The following is a 19,599-nucleotide window of genomic DNA, read 5'->3' on the forward strand; positions in this document are numbered from 1 at the left end:
TTTGTTAAACTTTGTCAACAAAATGTCTGACTTTAACACGGGAAACCGCTGCTCTTTTCCTGTCGGGTCCCGACAGTCCGCGTTGGTTTCTCTCAACCATGACCACGCACCGGGATCCCTGACCTTAACCAGGTCGTTTTGGTTTGCTGGCAGTCAAATCAGAAATCAGTTTTCTTTTTGCACCAGTGAACAGTCTAACAGTTTTTCTGACGGAGGCGCCAAATTAGAAAAATGCCAACAGGACTTGCCATGGCCTTTTTTTTTTTTAAACCTTTGATGTTTCTTGCAAGGCCCTAAACTACAATGTTTGGGCCAATGAGCTTGGGCCATAACACAAAGTATCTGCAGCAGAAAGCACCAACTCTTCCAGCCATGTCTCCCTTTCCAAAGTTAAATCAGAGTAACGATGGAAGGTAGGTTTCAGGCAGTAGGGGAAAAAGCAGAGTTGTATCGGTGTGTGCTTCAGTCTTACCCTTGAAGCAGAAAGCTCCGTGCTTGTCCGTGGGGTCTGGGAAGCCAGTTTGGTTTCTGTACTTGTAAAGCGTGCGAACCCCCAGCAGGCCTCCTCCACACTGAGGCCTGGGGACGGTGACGGGGTAGCGGGCGCTGCCGTCGGACAGCCAGCCGTAGTCGCATCGGTTCAGGCCCGCCCTCCAGGCTGCGTACAGCTGACCGGGCGACGCCAACACGGCATCGTGCTTCTCACACTCCTCTCTCGCCTGCTGCAAGGTGAGCTTATCGCTGGTGGATGTAAGGAAGAAGACCTCGCCTTCAGGCAGAGCAGACAGACGTAAACAGGAAAGTAAAGTGAGTACCTTACAATAGTTTTGGAGTATAACAGTTCGTCCTTGACCTCACAAAGAGCAGTTCACAAAGCAATCGCCACTCATGGTCCCCGCTTGTTCTGGAGCTTTTGACTATAATCAGACCATATTCATCAGCAGAAGGAGTTTGGTCAGTTGTCATGCAACGGCACATATCAAACTTCTCATTATTCTGAGCACCTTTACGACTTCTTGTCCATGTTGGCTCAAAAGCTGACTTTGACAGATCCTGCTGCTGCTGCTGACGATAGTGTGATATGGTAAAAAGCTCCATGACAACCATGAAATCAGTGGACCTTGAGTGGAGATTGTTTTGTCTCTAAGGAGAAAAAAATGAAGTGCTTCTTTGCTTTATAAAAAAAAAGGTACAAACGCATATTTTAAAAAAGTCACACTCAACGAACAAAGGCGCTCGTTGGAGTCAAGGGCTGCAAGCAAATGCAAACAAGAAGGAAAACTCCAACGCATGTAGGATTTTCAATATTCTACCACAACCTTCACTAATGCCTGGCTGAAATTTCACCTGACACCTTCACGTCCTACTGCAGCTGAGAGCGCATATTAAATACGGATTGCATTGATTGATTTTATGTAGAGTAAAATTTCTAAGCTTTTGTGTCACTAGGAAATTAAATCCCGAAGAAAGTGGGTGTATTTTTGAACTTTGGACATAGTCAGGCTGGCTGTTTTCCCCCTGCTCCCAATCTTATGCTAAATGTATCTGCAATTTGTATGTGTATTTACCGTATAGTTTGTCTACAAAGCAGTAAACGTCGTATTTCTCTGTGGGGTCGCGGAGGCCGTATGTTCTCACTCCTGGCCTGCTGATCAGATCACCTGCACAGCTGGGACGGGGCATGGTGATTGGATATCTGAAAAAGCAATGAGGGCAGCACACAGTATTTAACTGCAAAAAAATCTCCAGCTAGTCAAGTTATTTCTGTCAATATCTGGGTCCTAAAAACGTGAAAAAATCTGCCCGTGCAATGAGAATACTTCAACCTGCTTACAACAAACATTTACTTCCTTTAAGTATTTTCTAGAAATGACATCAAACAAGAAAGAATCAAGCAAGCTTTTGCACAAGAATTAAGTAAAGGTTGAGTTATTCCTTTTCTATTATTTGTAGATTTTTTTTTTTACTTGAAAGAAGAAAACTAAACATACAGATAAAAATGACACTCTAAGAGGGAGAAAAATAGCAAACACGTCGCGTGAATGTACATATTAACACACACCTGACCGACTGGTCGGCGAGCCAGCCTGCATCACACTGATCGAATCCGTCCTCAAAAGCAGCCGTCAGCTGTTCAGGTGAAGCGATGGAGGCACCTGCGTCGTGACACGCCTCCACAGCCTCCGGAAAAGCCATATTGTAGCGGCTGCTGTTAGCTCTGTAGTGGAACACAACACCTGGAAAAAGATGATAAACAATCAGGAAAGTACATTAAATATAGAGCTGTGGAGGAACAAGGGCTGCAGTTACAGAGCAACATGATCGTTCATCTGGATCTGGTGTCTTAGTCCACCTGATGAACCTAAGTCCAGTACTCCCTCTCTTTTAGCTCTGGTTTTGGTCTCCACCGGCTCCTGAGGGAAACATCTGGCTCTTTAGCCGCTAAATGCTCTGCTATGTTCACCAGCTGGTCCCTGACTGTGTCTGTCTGCTGTTTGCTGCTCAGCAGGTAGTGCACAGCTGTTTCTCTGAAAACATCTGCCTGCTGCATCAGAGCGGTGAGAGTGAACCAGAGCAGTAAAGCTGTGGTCCGGACAGATGAACAATGAGCTGAAAGAAGCTAAAAAGCTCCACATAGCTGAGAGGACCTGCAGAGCAGGTGATAATTCTCTCTGGGTTCATCACTACAAGCGACTCCTTTCATACACATTGTCATTGGATCCGCAGTCGAAACACTGTAACCCTGGAGCGGTCAGGGCCCCTGGAAACCTGACCCAGTTACCTGCTCCGTCAAGTTGGTAAGTGTGTAGAGTGCAGAGCAACTAACGCTACTTTCATCACCAAGTAATTAATCGGACGTTTATTTTCTCGTTTGGTCTGTAAAAAGAGCCTGAATTTGCATATGGAAACTGCACAAAAGCCTCAAGATAAAAAACAAGCAGGTGGGAAACTGGAACCAGAGAAGTTTTGACATTTTTTCCTAAACGAGTGACTTAAAAAATGAACTGTCAGTTAAATGTATTTTATTTTGCAAGATAAATGACAAGACATCACTGAAACATTGGGTCCAGTAGAAGAATTTATATCATCTCCCAACGGTTGCTGCTGCTTCTTCTAAATAATATGTGTGATATACATTTATACATTTACATTTTGGTGGAGGGGGCTGGAATGGTTATGCTGGAGGTGGGTCTGAAGCCAGGCCAGGACTATGCAGTCCCTCCCTAGCTTGTTGGAGGACACTGCCAGACTGCATAATTGTACCGAGGGTCTCTGTATTTATTTATGACATTATAAATGCGATTACCAATTTATTTGCCTTTCTAGGCTGCTCTCTCACGAGGGAACTGCCTTTGTGTTACTAAGACATCTCTGTTTCATTCTGATACTGTCCAAAATGAAGAAAACAAAAGAATAGGAGAGAGAAAAGGAAAACGACAACAAAAACAATGAATTCATCATCTAATTGCTGCTGATTCGTTCTCTCGATCAGCTGATCGGCTAGTCAATAACTGACCGACCGCTTGTTTACGTCAGTGCCGCCGAATGAGAACGGGTGCACGGAAGACGCACTTTCTAAAAGAGGGGATCCCTGAAGGGCAGCAAGGGTTTTCACCCCCCGCATACAATAGGATTCTGTATCTGAAGGTCACAGTTACTTCGACATTGCACTGTGGTGAATGTCAAAGATTCCCGGGGTCCCGCCATCGGCGTTCATCCAGTGGAAACCCCACAGTGTTTTGCGGAACATTATCTGTCAACGGAACCCTCCTTTGCTCTCAGACATTTACACAGATTCCACATTAATACTCAACAGAGAGCTTTGTTCAGCAGCCCCCGACAAAGACACTCCCTATGAGAGTCACACAACTCTCCATTTAACAGCTCAGCCATCTATTCACATCCTCCCGCAGCGCTGCCAGGATCTCCTCGCGGATGAGAAAGAATTCCCCCCGTCCAGCTGAAAATAAAGGAGCTAATGACAGAAGACAACGGTTACATATAGTCTGAGGATGACAGCTGAATCAGCTACTGGTTTCTATTTCTCTATTCTGTCATGTAATGATCTGGATTTTCTGTCACTGCAGTTATCCAGTTTCTGTCAGGGATGAATCTTTGGTGTAATCCAAGGGTTTCAAACTCTGGGAACTATTGATAGTTCAACACGGAAAAACTTGATCTATAATTATTCTTACATTTACCTCAATTTGAGGATAATCATGCTCTAAGTTTAGTAACTACAGTTCTTTTGGGGGATGTAAATAGGAAGTATACTGGTGCAATGGGGGCAGAGAGTTACACTGTGGATTACAACCTGAGTTCTGTTTTTTTTTTCTGCCTAGATTTCTTTATATTATGTCAAACTGACACCGTTAAAAGTTGCTGAATTTACTATTATCAGCTCCCGTCTGCAGAGTGGCCGTGGATGTAAAGAACACTGTCACTGGGTCACCGTGATACTGAAGGAAACTTGAAAACGTGCTGATTCTCAGGCAAGTTCTGCAGTAGTAAGGAGTGTGTTTCACCTGCATGCACCTGTCCATTGCACCTCAAAAAAAAAAAAAATGGACGTGCAAAAGCTTGTATTAATATTTAGGATGGCGCCTTCTCCTCTGTAGACACCAGTGAAGTCTCTGCCGGCTTCACACATCTGGGTTCGGTCACTGAACAAGTTTGTAGACCTTTGATATAGACTTTTAATTTGACCCGTAAGAGTGAAGAATTGGCAGCGTGTGTGTGCACGTGTGCGCGTTTAACTCACCGGTGACGTTGAGGCTGACGGTGTCCTGAGTATCCTCCATCCCATGCATCACCTCACAGCGGTAAAGCCCTGCGTCACTGGCCCTGAGTCTCACTATCATCAGGGAGGCGTCCCCGATCGACAGCGGATGGCTGGGCACCGACACCCTGCTCCTGTACTCCTGCCCCACCTTCACCACCCCCCCCTGGGCCACCAGCACCACCTTCTCCACCTCTCCCTCCAGTTTCGTCCACTTGATCCTCAGCGGCTCCTCGGGACTCGGGTTGTGGTGAGCGTCGGCGAGCGGGAGAGGTCCAGGTGTAGGAATGTGTGTGCTGCTGGGAGAGACTGGGATTATGGAGAAGTGGCACGGCAGCACCACTCGGCCTGCCAGAGAGCCAGCTGCAGGCGAGTTATTCTCCATCCTCACCGAGTGTGACGGTGCTGGAAAACATGAGTGTGTGTGTCACAAGGGTATAACTCAAAAGGTATGTATCTGTCTATATCTGTTTACGTCACAAAAATGTCTGTAATCAGAATCACAGTTGTTACAAAAACATATCGACCACTTCATGTTAAGTTGTTTTCATCTGCCATTTATACTCGTCGTATACGTATGTTTAAGTTTAGCTGCCAACAACAACAAAAAAACGAAAACATAATATTTTATTTTACCTAAATTAATCAGACGGTCCAAGAGGAAAAAAACTGTGCGAGTAAAACAGGACATTTTAACAGGATGAAAGTACAAGAAAGATTTCATTTTTTATTGCGTGTTTTTTCTTTGAAAACTACAGGAGGAGGCCCAGGTGAAAATAAAGTTGGTCATTATGAAGAATGAGAAAGCTACTGATAAAACAGGACTACAAGTCTGCAGACATGCTAGCAGCTCTGTGAGGCTGTACTTAGTTGATTCGAATGCTAATAATCAGCGTGCTAACATGCTCATTGCGACAATGCTAACATGCTGATGTTTAGCAGGTGTAATGTTTATCGTGTCCACCGTCTTAGTTTAGCGTGTTAGCGTGCTAACATTTGCTAATTAGCACTAAACACGACGTACAGCTGAGGCTGATTGGATGTCGTTCTGCAGGTGTTTGGTCATAAACCAAAGTATTGGACAAATTCATATATTGACCAGATGATGGCGCTAGAGGAAAAGTCCGAAAGTTACTACAATTTATCCTGAGGGGAACATAAATATCTGAATCAAATTTCATCACAATCCATCCCACAGTTGTTGAGACAACTTGGTCTGGACCGGAGCGTTCGGACCGACTCCCCGACAGTAGAGCCACCTTCTAGCTTGGCTAAAATCAGGCCACAAGAGCTAATTTTGTCATTTTGCATTTTTATTTCAAAAGGAGTACATGTGGGCAACGGGAGGAAATCCAGAGGAAAAGGAAGTTTTAAATTTGTATGAAAAAAAAAAACAGAAAGCTATGGAAAATAATCTAACAAAATAAAATTCTGAAAAGCTCCCTCGGCCATTTTGCTCGCGCTTTTTAGATGGTCCCTAACGTCAGCTCTTTAGCTTTCTGTAACATTTTCAGAAAAGAAAACGAATAATGATAATAATTATTATAATTATAATGACGCTGCAGCCAGAGACTCAGGCGGACGTTGGTTTGACCTGCAGTGACTTGGTCTCTGCCCTTTACAACAAAAACGAAGCAGCACATGTTCGCTCCGTCTTCTCCGCTGCTGAAAACAACTGGCTCTTGGTTCGCGACTGCGATAAACAACAACAGCCAGGGGAAATCTTCTTCCTCCGCTATCTGCTTCAAAACCCCCCCCGACTTACTCGAAAGGTACCACCCGGTGGCGGGAGCCGTGCCGCACGCTCACAAACATCCACACCGCAGCCTAGAAAAGCAAATCACGCCGGTGTATCTGAATCTGAAATATTGCCCGGACATAAAGAACACAGGATGCAACTGGAAATTAACCTGCTAGCTGAACGAAACTGTATTACACTAAAAATGAATCAATGCATTGTGTGGTAACCAACGGTTGACATTAGGGAACACTGAAGTGGTCGTCATAAACTTCCTCCTAAGTATCGGTTAACCTGTGAAACACCTCCATGTTCTTGACCTGCTTTGGCTACTAGCAGGTCCTGTCCGCACTGTACAGCCAACAATCATCCTGGTGACTTTGCTACTCAGGGTAAAGGTGAGGCTGATGATTATGAGACGTTCGAAGTCCTAAGCTGCGTCTTCTGTGTAGGAGCTCTACGCGGACTCACGGGCGTTCATCACGTTGGACGTGGTAGATCCTGCTCACCACCGTGAAGGGGGCTGATCTGCAGGCCACGGCTGGCTTCGCATGATGTCTGCGTGTGTGTCCGTTCGCCTCAGTGGCGGCTCTCTAAACGAGCGCTGTGAGGTCTGTGGCGAATTGTGTCAACCGGGCAACATGTCGGCGGGGAAAAGCAAAACTCGATGCAAGAATTTGGATGATGCTTGTATTTGAATAGTATATTCATACGTGTTCCCATCCCCAGAGGAAGCAGCTTTAATCAAAAAAAAGAAAGAAGATAAAAATGATTTTCTGGCACGGCGGTGCAGTGGTTGGCCCTGTCGCCTCGCAGCAGGAAGGCTCAGGGTTCGAACCCCCGGTTCTGTGTGGAGTTTGCACGTCCCCCCCCCCGCCTGCGAGGGCTTCCTGCTCCGGCCTCCTCCCCCCAGTCCAAAGACATGCTGGTTAGGGTAACTGGCAGGGCCCCTTGAGCGTGACTGGGTGTTTGTCTCCCTATCTCTGCCCCGTGACAGACCGGCAAACCTGTCCGGGGGCGTACCGCGCCTCTCGCCCACCGTCGGTTGGGAACGGCTCCGGCTCCCCCGTGACCATCCAAAGGACTGATGGATGGTCTTTCAGGCCGTGGGAGACTGGCTGGGAAATTCTCTGCACTGGCAGCGAAAGGCAGCAGCAATCAGGCTCTGGCATCCACAGTCTGATTGCTGCTGCAGGAGATGCAAGAAACTACATGCGTAAGAGTGCGATTACTGGAAACTGGTGTTCAGAACTTGTGCTGAGCAATAATCACTTTCCACTTTGTCAGTCTTGGACCTGCGACCTGGCAAACGTGTTATTACGCCTACGTAAGAAGAAAAAACAAACAACAACTGGTGAGCGGAGACGGAGTTCGGTTTCAGGCTTCGGTCGTGTCGTTTTCTGCAGGACTTAACTCACCCGGTTGAGGACGACCAGAACACAGACACACCAGGCAGAGCAGGTGTGTGAGGATGTGAGGAACCATCTCAACGCTATCTGTGGAAAACAGGATCGAGGAGTCAGGGATGTAGCTCAGAAAATGATGGAAAAACGACCTGCTGTTTAGTGTCGTGCAAGCAGTAGTAGTACTCTAGTACTGTGCTTAAGTACAGTTTGGAGGGACTTGTACTTCACTTGAGTGTTCTCATTTTATATTTCACAGGAAAATATTGTCCTTCTTACGTTTAACAAATAGTTTGACTCAACAGCCCAACAACACAAAAGTGGTTCAAATTAGTCCCAGTTTGTATCAGCGACACCATAAAATTCTGTTTGGATGTAAATGAATCAATAATATCGATCCAGTAAAATATATATGAGGGTACAACACTCTGAAATTCCTCATTCAGCAGAATGAGCCCTTTGACTTTGGATACCTAAAGTACGTTTTGACCATGATATGTATCTACTGCTTTACAGGTCTGGTATTGAGCAGAGGACCAGAGCACCACTTCTAACTGTGCACACACCTATTTATCGTTCATAAATTCATTTATTACAACTATCAAATCAATATTCATTCAAGCTTTCGTTGCACTGTCACACTGTTTCACTACCCGTAACCCTGTGGGCAGTTAACAGTGCAAATACATGCTGCATGTGGACACCGGCTGCCAATGAAGTTGATCTTATTCTTGATTTCTTGACACGGGATGATCCAGCAGTGACAGGGCGTGAATTCAGTGTGAATTCAGACTTTTTTCTTGCTTTTTTTTTTTTTCCCCCTTCATCTGATATCAAGGACAATAAAGCCAGAAAGTTAAAAACGAGAACAGATGTGTGATCACAGCTGTCTCCGAACCAGATTAGGGCACAGCTGTGGTGATAAGGCTTATCAGGTGATCGGGTGGTTAATCTGCCAGTGGATGTAAACGGACCTAATTGGTCCCCCTAAGTGTCACGTTTTATCAATGAGTCTCCTATCAGTCAGTTTGATCAGCGTGGGAACATTCCTGCCCACCCAAAGGGTCTGCTCCTCTGGCGGCGGTCTGGCTGAGAAACGTGCGGATGACAGCATCGGCTGCGGATGTGCAGTAATGCTCTCGAGTGGTCACATACACGGTGAACATCTCTGAAAAGGATCCTCAGTTCTCGGTCAGATAAATAACCAAATAAATTACTGATACAGAGAAGTCAGCATCCTACCTTGGAAATCCGACAAAACGTCCGAGAATCCAGGTGGCCTGTGCCCGGTTTGTCACCTCAAACTGTTCCAAAACAAAAAAAAAAAAACCCCGGAGGTCCCAACTGAACAGGAGCGTCTGAAAGCGCTTGGTTGTGCGGTGCAGCTGCGGGAGCGGCGGGAGCAGCGGGAGCGGCGGCGGCGGCGGCGGCTCCTCTCAAACAGACGTCTGTCGGCCGGTGCGGACCCCTCTTCCACCTCTCGGCGCTGGCCACAAGTTCAAATCCACTTGACACCGGCTATTATCCAGACATTATGGGAGAGGAGGGGCGCACATGTCCGCACACCGCCCATCGGGGGGTGGGGGCTGTGAGCGTGACAGGGTGAGGGACGGAGTGAATGGGAGAAAGGGAGTGGGGGGAAGCGGGACCGGGGAGAGCCCGAGTGGGAGCGGGGGACTTGCACCTACAAGGCGTTAAAGGGTCCCTCCACTGACCTAATATTGCTCTTGGATCAGGCGGGGAGGACTTGAAAGAGACGAGATTTGAAACAAAAATGATCAAATTCGGTAGAGCAGGGGCCGAGCTACCCTGACTCTTCACCCCCCGGTAACGGTCAAGCTCCAAAAACACTGGCACCCGCACTTCCCACAATGCAGATCGACAGAATACTTCAATGGAGCGGCCGAGCGCGAAGGAGGCGCGGGTTCCCGAAGTGCCTCAGCTCGGCTTCTGAGAAATCCGGTTTTGTCCGTCAGTTTGACGGAGGGCTCTAAATACCCGGAATAGCCATGACCCCCGGCCGCTCAGTGGCGAGAATTAGAGCTGAAGCGAAGTGAAAGTGCTTGTTGTTGGATTCGGGAAGAGAACGTGGCGTAATAGTTGCTGAATTGATCCCATATTACCCCAGAATCTTAAAGTAAAATGATTAAAGGCTGCCGCTTAAAAAAAAAAAAAGCCCCCCCCCATTAGCAGTGGAGATAACAGGACCTCTGGCTTGGTGATTAGATGTGGACACTGAAATGCACCTTGAGAGTCGTAGTTAACCTTTCCCTGAAGTATTTATGTCCATAGTCTTGTACCGTTGACTTGTAATCGACAAAAAAACCCCGATATTTTCTAAAACATTTGTTGAGTTTCAGGCTGATCCAAATTGTGGAAGTGCTTCAACTGTGAGTCACCCAAGACTGTAATTGGTGAAAATTAATGGGTCAATGCCCTGGACAGTTCCTCCCACACTTCACCTCTATTAGACCCCGCTCCGTTGCTTCAAGTACTGGTAGGATGATGAAAGCCTGTGTGGACGTACAAATTCATCTACCAGGAAAGGTACACATGCCCAAATCTGGTAGGCAAAATTAAAAAAAAGAAAAAAAGAAAAATGGTAATTTAAAAGTACAACATTTTACCTGGTTTATTGGTACAAATTTCACAATGACAAATGCGTAAATAGTTCATGAAGCACAACAATGCCGGCCGGTTCGATGAAAATGATGTGAATCATATGCTGTGGCCTTCACAGATGCCAGGGCTCAACCCGACTGAATCCCGACGGGTGGAGTGATGTGTTCTCCACGAGCCCTGTGGTTGAGGTTCGGTTAGGTTTTAACGCAAGAACCGTTTGATTAAGGTTCGGGGAAAGGTCGCGATGTAAGAGCAGGTAACGTTGATAAACAGGTGGTTAAGGTTCTGAAATGAGGAATGAACATCAGTCTCCGGTGATTAAGTTAGATGTTTTGTAGACCCATCCATCAAGCCCGACCTCCTCCGTACACGGACTTCGTCCCACTATGATGCCGTCTCCCGACGTCCTTCTTTGCTCCCGACATCATTACTACAGCTGCTAGAGGGCGCTGGCACTTGACTGTGAACAGGCTGTCGGGGGGCTCGGGCTCCTTCTTCCCGGGAGGGGAGGTTTCTTTATTTCTGCCTAACTTTGTGACAATTAAAAATCTTCTGTAATGAAACCACTACTCTCCTCCTCCACCACCGTCTAAAAACATCTTTTGGGAGAATGATGTTCACCCCCCCCCCAGTAGAGTTCAACGCACTCGCAGAATCTGTAACAAGGGCCGAAGCTGTTCTGGAGGCTCATGGTGGGAAAAACAGCTTAGGTTGAGTTTTCCATTAACGGGGCCACCGGTCTGTTTGTTGTTTGCAGAGGCAGTTGCTTAAAAGTAAGTTTACCGCAATCCGCGACGCTTAATCCGTAAATTCAGTATAAAAATATAACCAATATACATCAGCGGTGTGAACACGTTAATCTGTACGGGGCGGTCTGGAAGCGAAGGGTCAAAAGTCCTCAAACAGGTCCTCTGCTGCTGAACTTGCTGCCGCAGCATCTGCGGAGCGCTGGGGAGTCTGCTGCTTACTGGATCCTGCAGGGGAGTCGCTCCTGTGCAACACAGACACACACACACACACACACACACACACACACACACACACACACACACACACACACACACAGGTCAGTGGGCTAATGAGGCTGGTTTACAGGAGAGTTTTCCTGTTGAGACGGGAAGTGTATCATGTGGCCCATGAGGAGCAAGACTAGAAACACATGGGCGACTTTTATACCTGTGTGTAGATAGGTAGATGTACGTGTGTGTGTGTGTGTGTGTGTGTGTGTGTGTGTGTTCGTGGCCCAGCCCCCCCACCCACCTTCAGTGGTCTACATCAAATCCTGTAAGTGACTACCCGTGTGTGTGTGTTACCACGTAGGGGCCCGTGTCGTTCTCCAGACTCTGCTCTACAGAGGCTCGTATATTCTGCCTTCGCCTGAATGCAGCAACATGTGATGTTTCAGAGCGAGAAAACAGAATTTCAGAATACGGAGGACGAAAGGAAGCACAGTGGGTGGCGGAGAAGAGGAGGCAAGAGGGGATCGGGGGAGAGAAACGGAGAGGGAAAACACAAATACAGTCCAACTGGTCAACAGCACTTTATCCTCAGGGGATCCAGTTTTCAGTCTTAAAGGAATAGTCTGACATATTGGGAAATTCGCTTTGAAATTTGGTTCTGGTGGTTCACGCTCACCGCGCTGATTTAGCCTCGTTTTTCAGCAGCAGCAGGCAGATGTTTTCCAGAGAAAAAGCTGTAAAAAGCCGCTGTCCACTACCTGCAGACAGACACGGTCAGGGACCAACTGGTGAACACAGCGGAGCATTTAGCAGCTGAGGAGCCAGATGTTTCCCTCGGGAGCTGGTGGAGACCAAAGCCAGAGCTAAGAGAGAGGGAGCGCTGGATTCATCAGGTAGATACAAACTACTTTTTTCCGCTGCACCCAAGCAGCCAAAAAATACGTTTTTTGCAGGTTGAAGCGTCAGTGCTCTTGAAATTGCCTCATGGTAGAAACACAGTACACGCTACAACACAGAAGTAAGTTTGCAGAAGACAATGGCGTAGGTAATTCACAAGAAAAAAAAAAAAAAGTCTTTTTAATCCGATATCAGCGGTGGATATGTCACATGATTCTCCTTATGAATGTGAATGTGTGTTCTCAATTTTTAAAGTTAATAGTAAGCTATAGGAAGCAATCAGGGCCGAGACTTGTTTTTTTTGCTTTACTATGGCGGGGGACAATAACCTGAAGTTGAGACAGAAAAGCAGAAATGGAAGGAATGGAAAAATGGGCTGACTGCATAGGGTCAACAAAATCCAACCTCTCCGAAGCCGTTCTCCTGCTGTAAACCTTCTGACATATAGCTCCTCTCACTTTTCACCCACAAATCCCGAGAAGCACTGTGGGCTTTAAGTCAATATTCTGCATTTTGAAGATCTACAGGACATTATGGAGTCATATTCCTAATATTTACAAACACACTTGGCCAATAAAGCTGATTCTGATTCTGAGAGGGGAACACAAGATGGCAGATTTTCTCCCTCCAATCCAGCCTGGCTGTAATGATGATGATGACCTGAATGGGAGCGAGAAAAGATCAGTGTGCGAAAGAGAAGAGAGGCCCTGAGCTTGTTTAAATCATTACCAACTGTATGACAAACAGCACCGCATGCTGGAACCAGTTAACAGGAAAACAAAAGATGTGTTCACTGCAGAGGGGAAGTTGTTCCACACTTCCACGGAGGACCACCGGAGACTTCAACACATGGCAGAGGGAGACATGACAAGAGCGGTTTCCACCCTGAGAGGTGAGGTTAAGCTCAGGGATCGGGCACATGGAGCCCCCCCCCCCCCCCCAACCGAGGTTGGTCCTTGTGTTCTGGTTTGTGGCTTACGACACTATACAGACGTTCAGTTTGGACCAAGCTGGGCAGAAGGATAAGTTTTGTATAAATGAAAAAAACCCAGATTTCTATCACCTAAAGGTTCAGTGCAACCAAATGAGAGCAAAAAATGCATGTTCTCAATTAACTCTAGGGATAGACAGCGTGGGCTTCAGCTGCTCAGGCTTTTATAGACATTTCTCCTCCACCATAGCGCAACAGGGTTGAATAGAATTTCATTTGTGGTTTTCACCGCATTGGAAATGACATTAAAACATAAATAAATAAATAAATAAATCAACGGCAACATCTCTGTCCAGATACAGTGTCCCTGTCGAGGTGTGTTCAGACTGAAGACAATGAGTATCAGGTCCCGGTTTTGATCGGACGGACGGACACTACATCACCAGGTTTCCGGCACCACTTATTTTGCGAGGACATGCAGATGAACTTCACTGAACCATGGTCCTAACAAAGTTAATCCAGAGAACATCCAAAAATGCTGTTCCCAGTGAGGTCTGTGGCTCATCCAGAGGAACCACGACAATGGCTCTGGACGGACGACTTGCTTTTTGAATTTTTTCAGTGCACTTCTTACAAAAATTTCTATTTAATCTAATTCATTTATTTTTGAGTACCATAAACTAGTCAAGGGTGTTAATGGGGAAATCTCAGACACAGGTATTTTGAAACATGTACAAAAAACTCACACAACGCACAAAAACAGTATTTACATGGATAGATACCACTGAGGTCATTTAACTATATGTTTATTATTGAGGTTATAGTTTGCATTGGTGTTGAACTGGACTGGATTGTACTGAGAGGTGTTTCCAATGTTTTTGGTCAGAATATTAGAAACACATTTCAGTATAATCCAGCCACTAACTACGACCTCAGTAGCAAACACACAGTTGAATAAGCACTTGTCTGAACGTTTTAACAAAAGCTGAGCTTTCTGAGCTCTGTTAATGTAGAAGCTGAGACGCGGCTGTTGCACTGGATGCATTAGATTTTTGTAATTTGTGCGAACTCACCCTTTAATGCAATGGCGCCTTTTCGCCTTGTGACCCTTCAAAGCGAAGCGATGTCTACTTACGGCCGCTTGTCGCAGGCTGCATGTGAGCCGTGAGCAGTTCAACCAAAGAGCGACATTCCTTTCTCAGATTGTTTCATTTGACTCATTTTTAGAGGCCTGAAGGGAGATTTTACTGACAAACATCACAAAAAATAAACATAATCGCATCTTGCTGATCATTCATCTGGTGACCTTTTCGGAGGTGAACGAGCAGAAGTGTTCATAAACTCTATTCCCGTGTTATACAGAGGTTATAGATCTCACAGCTCGGCCGGATCATGTCAGAGAGCCTCAGCTCACACAACAAGCTGTGAAAACTGTGCTGATCCCAGTGTGAAGCAAAATGCAAACACAGAGTTAAAACTCTACCAGTCCCATGTCTTGTAGTGATTATGGGTGATGGCTAGGAGCAATGTTTGATAGTTTACAGAAACAGTCCCTGTGAGAAGGAGAGTGCGTTTCACTGCATGTTTCTTTCAGATTTTTTTGTCATGGGAAAACAGTCCTTTCAGTACACAAACACTTCCATCTGAATGACACGGTAACAGGAACTACAATTAGTCAAAAAGAAGAATTTGAAGATCAGAGAAACCAGCCGTTTGATAATAAACTCCAAACTTATCCCACTTTATTGCCAAGTCTTAATCCCAGAAAGTCATTAAGACATTTGTTTAGCCAAATGAGTGGTTCAACATTTTGAGAAATACACTTTTTAGCTTTCTGTCAATGAGCGAGATGAAAAGACAGATATCAGTCTCGTGTCTGTGCATTCAGTACGGAGCCGGAGTCGGGAGATGGTAAGTTTAGCTCAACCTAAAAAACAGGAGGCAGGGGGAAAACAGCCAGTCCTGCTCTGTCTAGTTTAACAAAAATACACCTGTTAACATCTCTAGAGCTCAATGATTAACACGTTGTATCGCATTTATTTAATCCGCACAGAAACAGAAACGTATTAACGATAGTTTGTGGTTTTGGGGGGATTTAAAGCTTGATTTATGCGTCTTTGTTGAGGGGCTACGCCGTAGCTACGGCAGCCAACTGACGTGCACCACCTGAACAACCTAATTACGGGGCTACGGCTTCGACAGACAAGCCACAGGGGGACTGTGAGAGCAGTGACTGCGTTTTCCCCGACGTGTTTCTGATGGCGGTCGAGTCTGCTGAGCGCGAAGACAACATGAGGGAAGTTAAAGAAAGACGCTGGCTAGCGATCCCCTGGCGACCGCATGATGGTAGTCTCTAATTCAGTAATGAGACCCAGAGAAGTTGCCTGGATGTAACTCCAGCTCCATAAATCTGTGCGTGTAGCTCGCTGCCTCTCTGTATCACAGAGTACATGAAAGATGTAAACACAGTTACTGTAGGAATGCAAAGCCCCATACATCAAAACGTGCATCTAGCGTTGCCATGGTGATACCAAGGGGTTACATCCAATGCTCCACTATAACTCAAAACCTCTTTCGTAGGTACCTAAAACAGCATCACCCTCATTGACACCATGTGTTGACTACAAATCCAGTTGAAGCACTGAAACTATTCCTCGGTGAACAACAGCATATCGATCTGCCTAGTACCTCAGCCGAGTGTCTATAGAGCTGTGAAGTGGGAGCGGCGCCTGAAACAGCCCCGAGAAATTAAAAGCGCCTCCCAAGGTGCATTTCGGAGAACACGTTAAAATGATGTTGCGTGCATCGCTAACGATGGTGGAAGATTAAGATTACACTGTTGAGAAACCTGAAAACACAACCTCCACCGCAAGTTCAACAACGAAACATTTTAAATTTTTTTACAGATAAACATCTATGATTGTTACATTATCCAGGGTCCTGTGTTTCTATGCTGAGTAACACTGAGGAGATCTTTTAAAAATGAAGATCGGAAAACAGAATGGTGAAAAGCAGTTCTCCACTTCTGTAACTCTATAGTGAAGGTTGTCAAATCCGGACTATGAGCAATGGCCTTGGTTTTGGTCTCTGTACAAGCACAATAGTACCAAACCTCACTGTGACAACAAGACTTCAGAAAGCTGCACACAATCACTACACGGACCTAAGAAATAGTTCCAGCACAAAACTCCCCCTGAAACCACAAATTGTTGATTTTACATTTCTGTTTGTGTACAGATTAAACAAACAAGATCCATCGTGCAAATTAGCTGTAGAGATGTAGGTAGGTGTATTTTCGAACTTTGGACAGATTCAGGCTAGCTGTTTCCCCCTATATTTAGCAAGCGTATTTCCCAAAATGCTTAGCAATCTCTCTAATTAGTCATCCTCGTCGTCTGTTAATGCCACCTTCATTTAATTCTCTGCAGGCTCTCTCAATCCCACAATTTCTGATTTTCTACTCTCTTTTCCTTCTCCTCTCTGTCCTCTCTGTGGGCGACCTACATGCAGAAAAACATGGAGGTAACAGGGGAAGGTGAATGGGTTGAGTAGTGATGGAAAAGGCAAAAACAATAGCTGGGTGTAGGACTGCCAACAGCTCTAACCCCCCACGTTAGTCACCTTGGACAAAGGCCTCTCTTTTGCAGCCACTGCTTGCCAGTTGAAGGGGGGGGGGGCAACTTCTGCAGTGATCAAACGCCCAACCACAGCTGCTTATCGGCTCACTGCTGCTTCTTGTTGTAACAGTCACAGCTGGTAATAAGCCAGTAATGGGCACCACTACCAACTACTGACAGCAGCTGGGGATGGATGGCACCACTTACAGCCATCTGCATGTGGCACAGTCGTTGCACTCAGAGGAGCTTGGACACAGTATATTCACTTTTTGTTGGACGGCTACAGAAACAATGTCAGATTGAGACATGACTTTGGAATAATTTCTAAATGGCAGCATCCAAAAAGAAACTGGAAAATGGGAGCTACGGGCACAAAAGCCGTGGTATTGTGAGGTTTTGGATGTGCGGCAGCAGGGCTTCGAAGCTGTTTGATGGTCTGACTCTGAATGTAGATTGGGCAACTATATACACAACAAAGAGGAGAAAAGAAGAAAGTTGTTCCTTGAGATCAGTGACTGACGTTGGCTCCTCAGTTCATGTCCTAGACCTCCCTTAGAAAGCCCCTGCTGCACTGTGTGTCGTCCAAGGAATATTGCCATTAACAAATATCCAATAAATTGAAGGTCTGGTTAACCAAACTATGAAAAAAAAACATTTTCTCACTTTCTTCTGGTAATATATAATGTAGTGGTTTGGAATGACAGAAAGAACAATTTTCTAAACAACCAGCCAGTAAAACGTGACACAAAAGGTAACACAAAAACACAAAATGAGCTTAGTTTCACCCAACAGTGTACTGTACAATTTGTGCCCCAAAGTTTTTTCCCCCAAAGAGTCGTTTGCTCAGTTCAGGAGTCCGTTTACAGTTCTTTCCGTTCCACACGAATCAACAGGAGTCCGTTACTCAAAGAAATTTCTCTTCAGGGTCCCAGTACCAAACCAAAAGAAAGTGTAACATAAAAGGCTATCTCACTGTTGGCTAGTCTGACTCACTGGCTGTAGCCCGCGGGTCTAAGCCTGCCATTGGCCATGTGGTCACGCAGCATTTTCCTCTCCTCCCGCTTCCGGCCCCTTACTGTTATCAAAATCCCCTTCGCTATGGGAAACGACAACAGCCTCCGAGCTGGCAACCTACACGCGGAACACGGGAAGTTTTGATGAAGATTTGGATCAAGCAATCACGCAGTCGACATACGTCTTTCACGTTTTTTGTGTGGCTTTTTCTTGGCTGTTAGTTAGCCGTTTCGATGACAGCGAGCAAAATACAAGTGTTCCACCAAAAAACAAGTTCCCACCTGAAATTATTTTGCAGGGGCGCAGTTGCTGTATCCTAGTACCGTCCAAGACGACTGTCATTGCTTTAAGGAAATACAAACAAGCAGGAGTGTTTCTTCCCCTAAAGCAGAGTGATAATGGGTGCAACAAGACCATTCTCCAGCGCTGGCGCCGAGCTGTGGAGTTAGGTCTGGCTATGCAAGACTAATGTTTGGCCAAGCAAACATAACTGATTGATCCTCGTGTTTGCAATAAACCAGCTCGGCGGAGTGACGTCCTGTCGCTGGTCAGTAGGGAGCTGTGTGCACCAGGGGCTGGAGGACTTGGAAGTCTGGCAGGTTAATTGGAGGTTAACCTTGAATGGAGAGGAGATTCGTGGTGGCTTCACGTCATCCAGGGTGGAGTGAAACACCTGACGTGACCCTTTTGATGTATTGATGAATTAGTGCTGTGGAAATGGACATTATGCTGAATTTATTAAGACAACGGGTAAACATGGAGGAAGTGTTGACTCTATATAGAGATAAGCATCAATGAAACTGTACAGGTTGTTGTAAGTTGACTCGCCGAAATAATACCATCAGCATGTTTCTTCATCTTCATGAAGGATGTTAGATCAACATTCATAGGTATTTTAGGCCACATGGGGGGGGGGGCCTGTCTCTTGCTGAACAAGCAGTGTTCAGTGGGTTTAACAGAGCTTGTTTGCTTAAAACAGCTTTCTGCTGCTGCTGGAAACAAGACTGAGGAGAGCACCGAGACTGAACCAAAACACTGAGCTGAAAGAAGTTAAAATGCTGCAGGAGAGCTGCAGCGCTGGTGATTATTCCCGGTGGGTTTGACAACGACTCCTTTCACATTACACGTAGTCGTTCGATCCTGCGCAGCTCTAAGTTAGCAGCCGCTATTGCAGATGCCACTTGACTAAAAATAACACTGTGGGAAGGATATGTCACTCACTACTGATTGGTTACGACAAAACACAATTCCTCTCAACAAGAAATCAGCAGACATGAACACAATGGATGAAGTAAAATGAAATGGCAATTCAGTTTGATTATTATTATTATAAGATTGTTCTCTCCAACCCAGTACAACATAGGTGGTGCTAATGGTGTTGAAAAGTTTCATTTAAATTACTCAGTGTCCCCATGACTCTAACGAAAAACCTTCCACAGGAAATACGGTCAACAAATGTCAAAGGGACTATTTCTTCAGTAGAAAGTAATTCAAGGGAAACCTCTACACAGCCTGGTCTGTGGATTATCCAAACTTGGAGAATGATATCTCAGTACATGGACAAATAAAACCAAAACTATCTGCAGGTGAGAAAATGTGTGGATATTTTTTTTTTTTTTTTTTTTAATTTTGTGAACC

The 19,599-nt window shown here is 45.7% G+C and overlaps 2 protein-coding genes across 4 annotated transcripts in view; both read right to left on the reverse strand.

Moving 5' to 3' along the window:
- Positions 1-9,316, reverse strand: part of vcanb (versican b) — a 36,911-nt gene extending 27,595 nt beyond the window's left edge. Inside the window, exons 1-6 of the mRNA XM_040157822.1 lie at positions 9,164-9,316; positions 7,937-8,014; positions 4,763-5,185; positions 2,063-2,237; positions 1,569-1,696; positions 473-769 (exon numbers count right to left, since the gene is read on the reverse strand). Of these exons, the coding sequence (XP_040013756.1) occupies positions 473-769; positions 1,569-1,696; positions 2,063-2,237; positions 4,763-5,185; positions 7,937-8,003 (1,090 nt within the window). The 5' untranslated portion in view covers positions 8,004-8,014; positions 9,164-9,316. The remainder of the gene's footprint in view (positions 1-472; positions 770-1,568; positions 1,697-2,062; positions 2,238-4,762; positions 5,186-7,936; positions 8,015-9,163) is intronic.
- A 1,211-nt stretch (positions 9,317-10,527) lies between these two features.
- Positions 10,528-19,599, reverse strand: part of xrcc4 (X-ray repair complementing defective repair in Chinese hamster cells 4) — a 31,958-nt gene continuing 22,886 nt past the window's right edge. For all 3 annotated transcript variants that reach the window (XM_040158142.1, XM_040158144.1, XM_040158143.1), the window contains one exon: positions 10,528-11,534. In XM_040158142.1, the coding sequence (XP_040014076.1) occupies positions 11,432-11,534 (103 nt within the window). In that variant the 3' untranslated portion in view covers positions 10,528-11,431. The remainder of the gene's footprint in view (positions 11,535-19,599) is intronic.

The sequence above is a fragment of the Xiphias gladius genome, chromosome 20 (assembly GCF_016859285.1).
Source record: "Xiphias gladius isolate SHS-SW01 ecotype Sanya breed wild chromosome 20, ASM1685928v1, whole genome shotgun sequence".
NCBI classification, from domain to species: Eukaryota; Metazoa; Chordata; class Actinopteri; order Istiophoriformes; family Xiphiidae; genus Xiphias; species Xiphias gladius.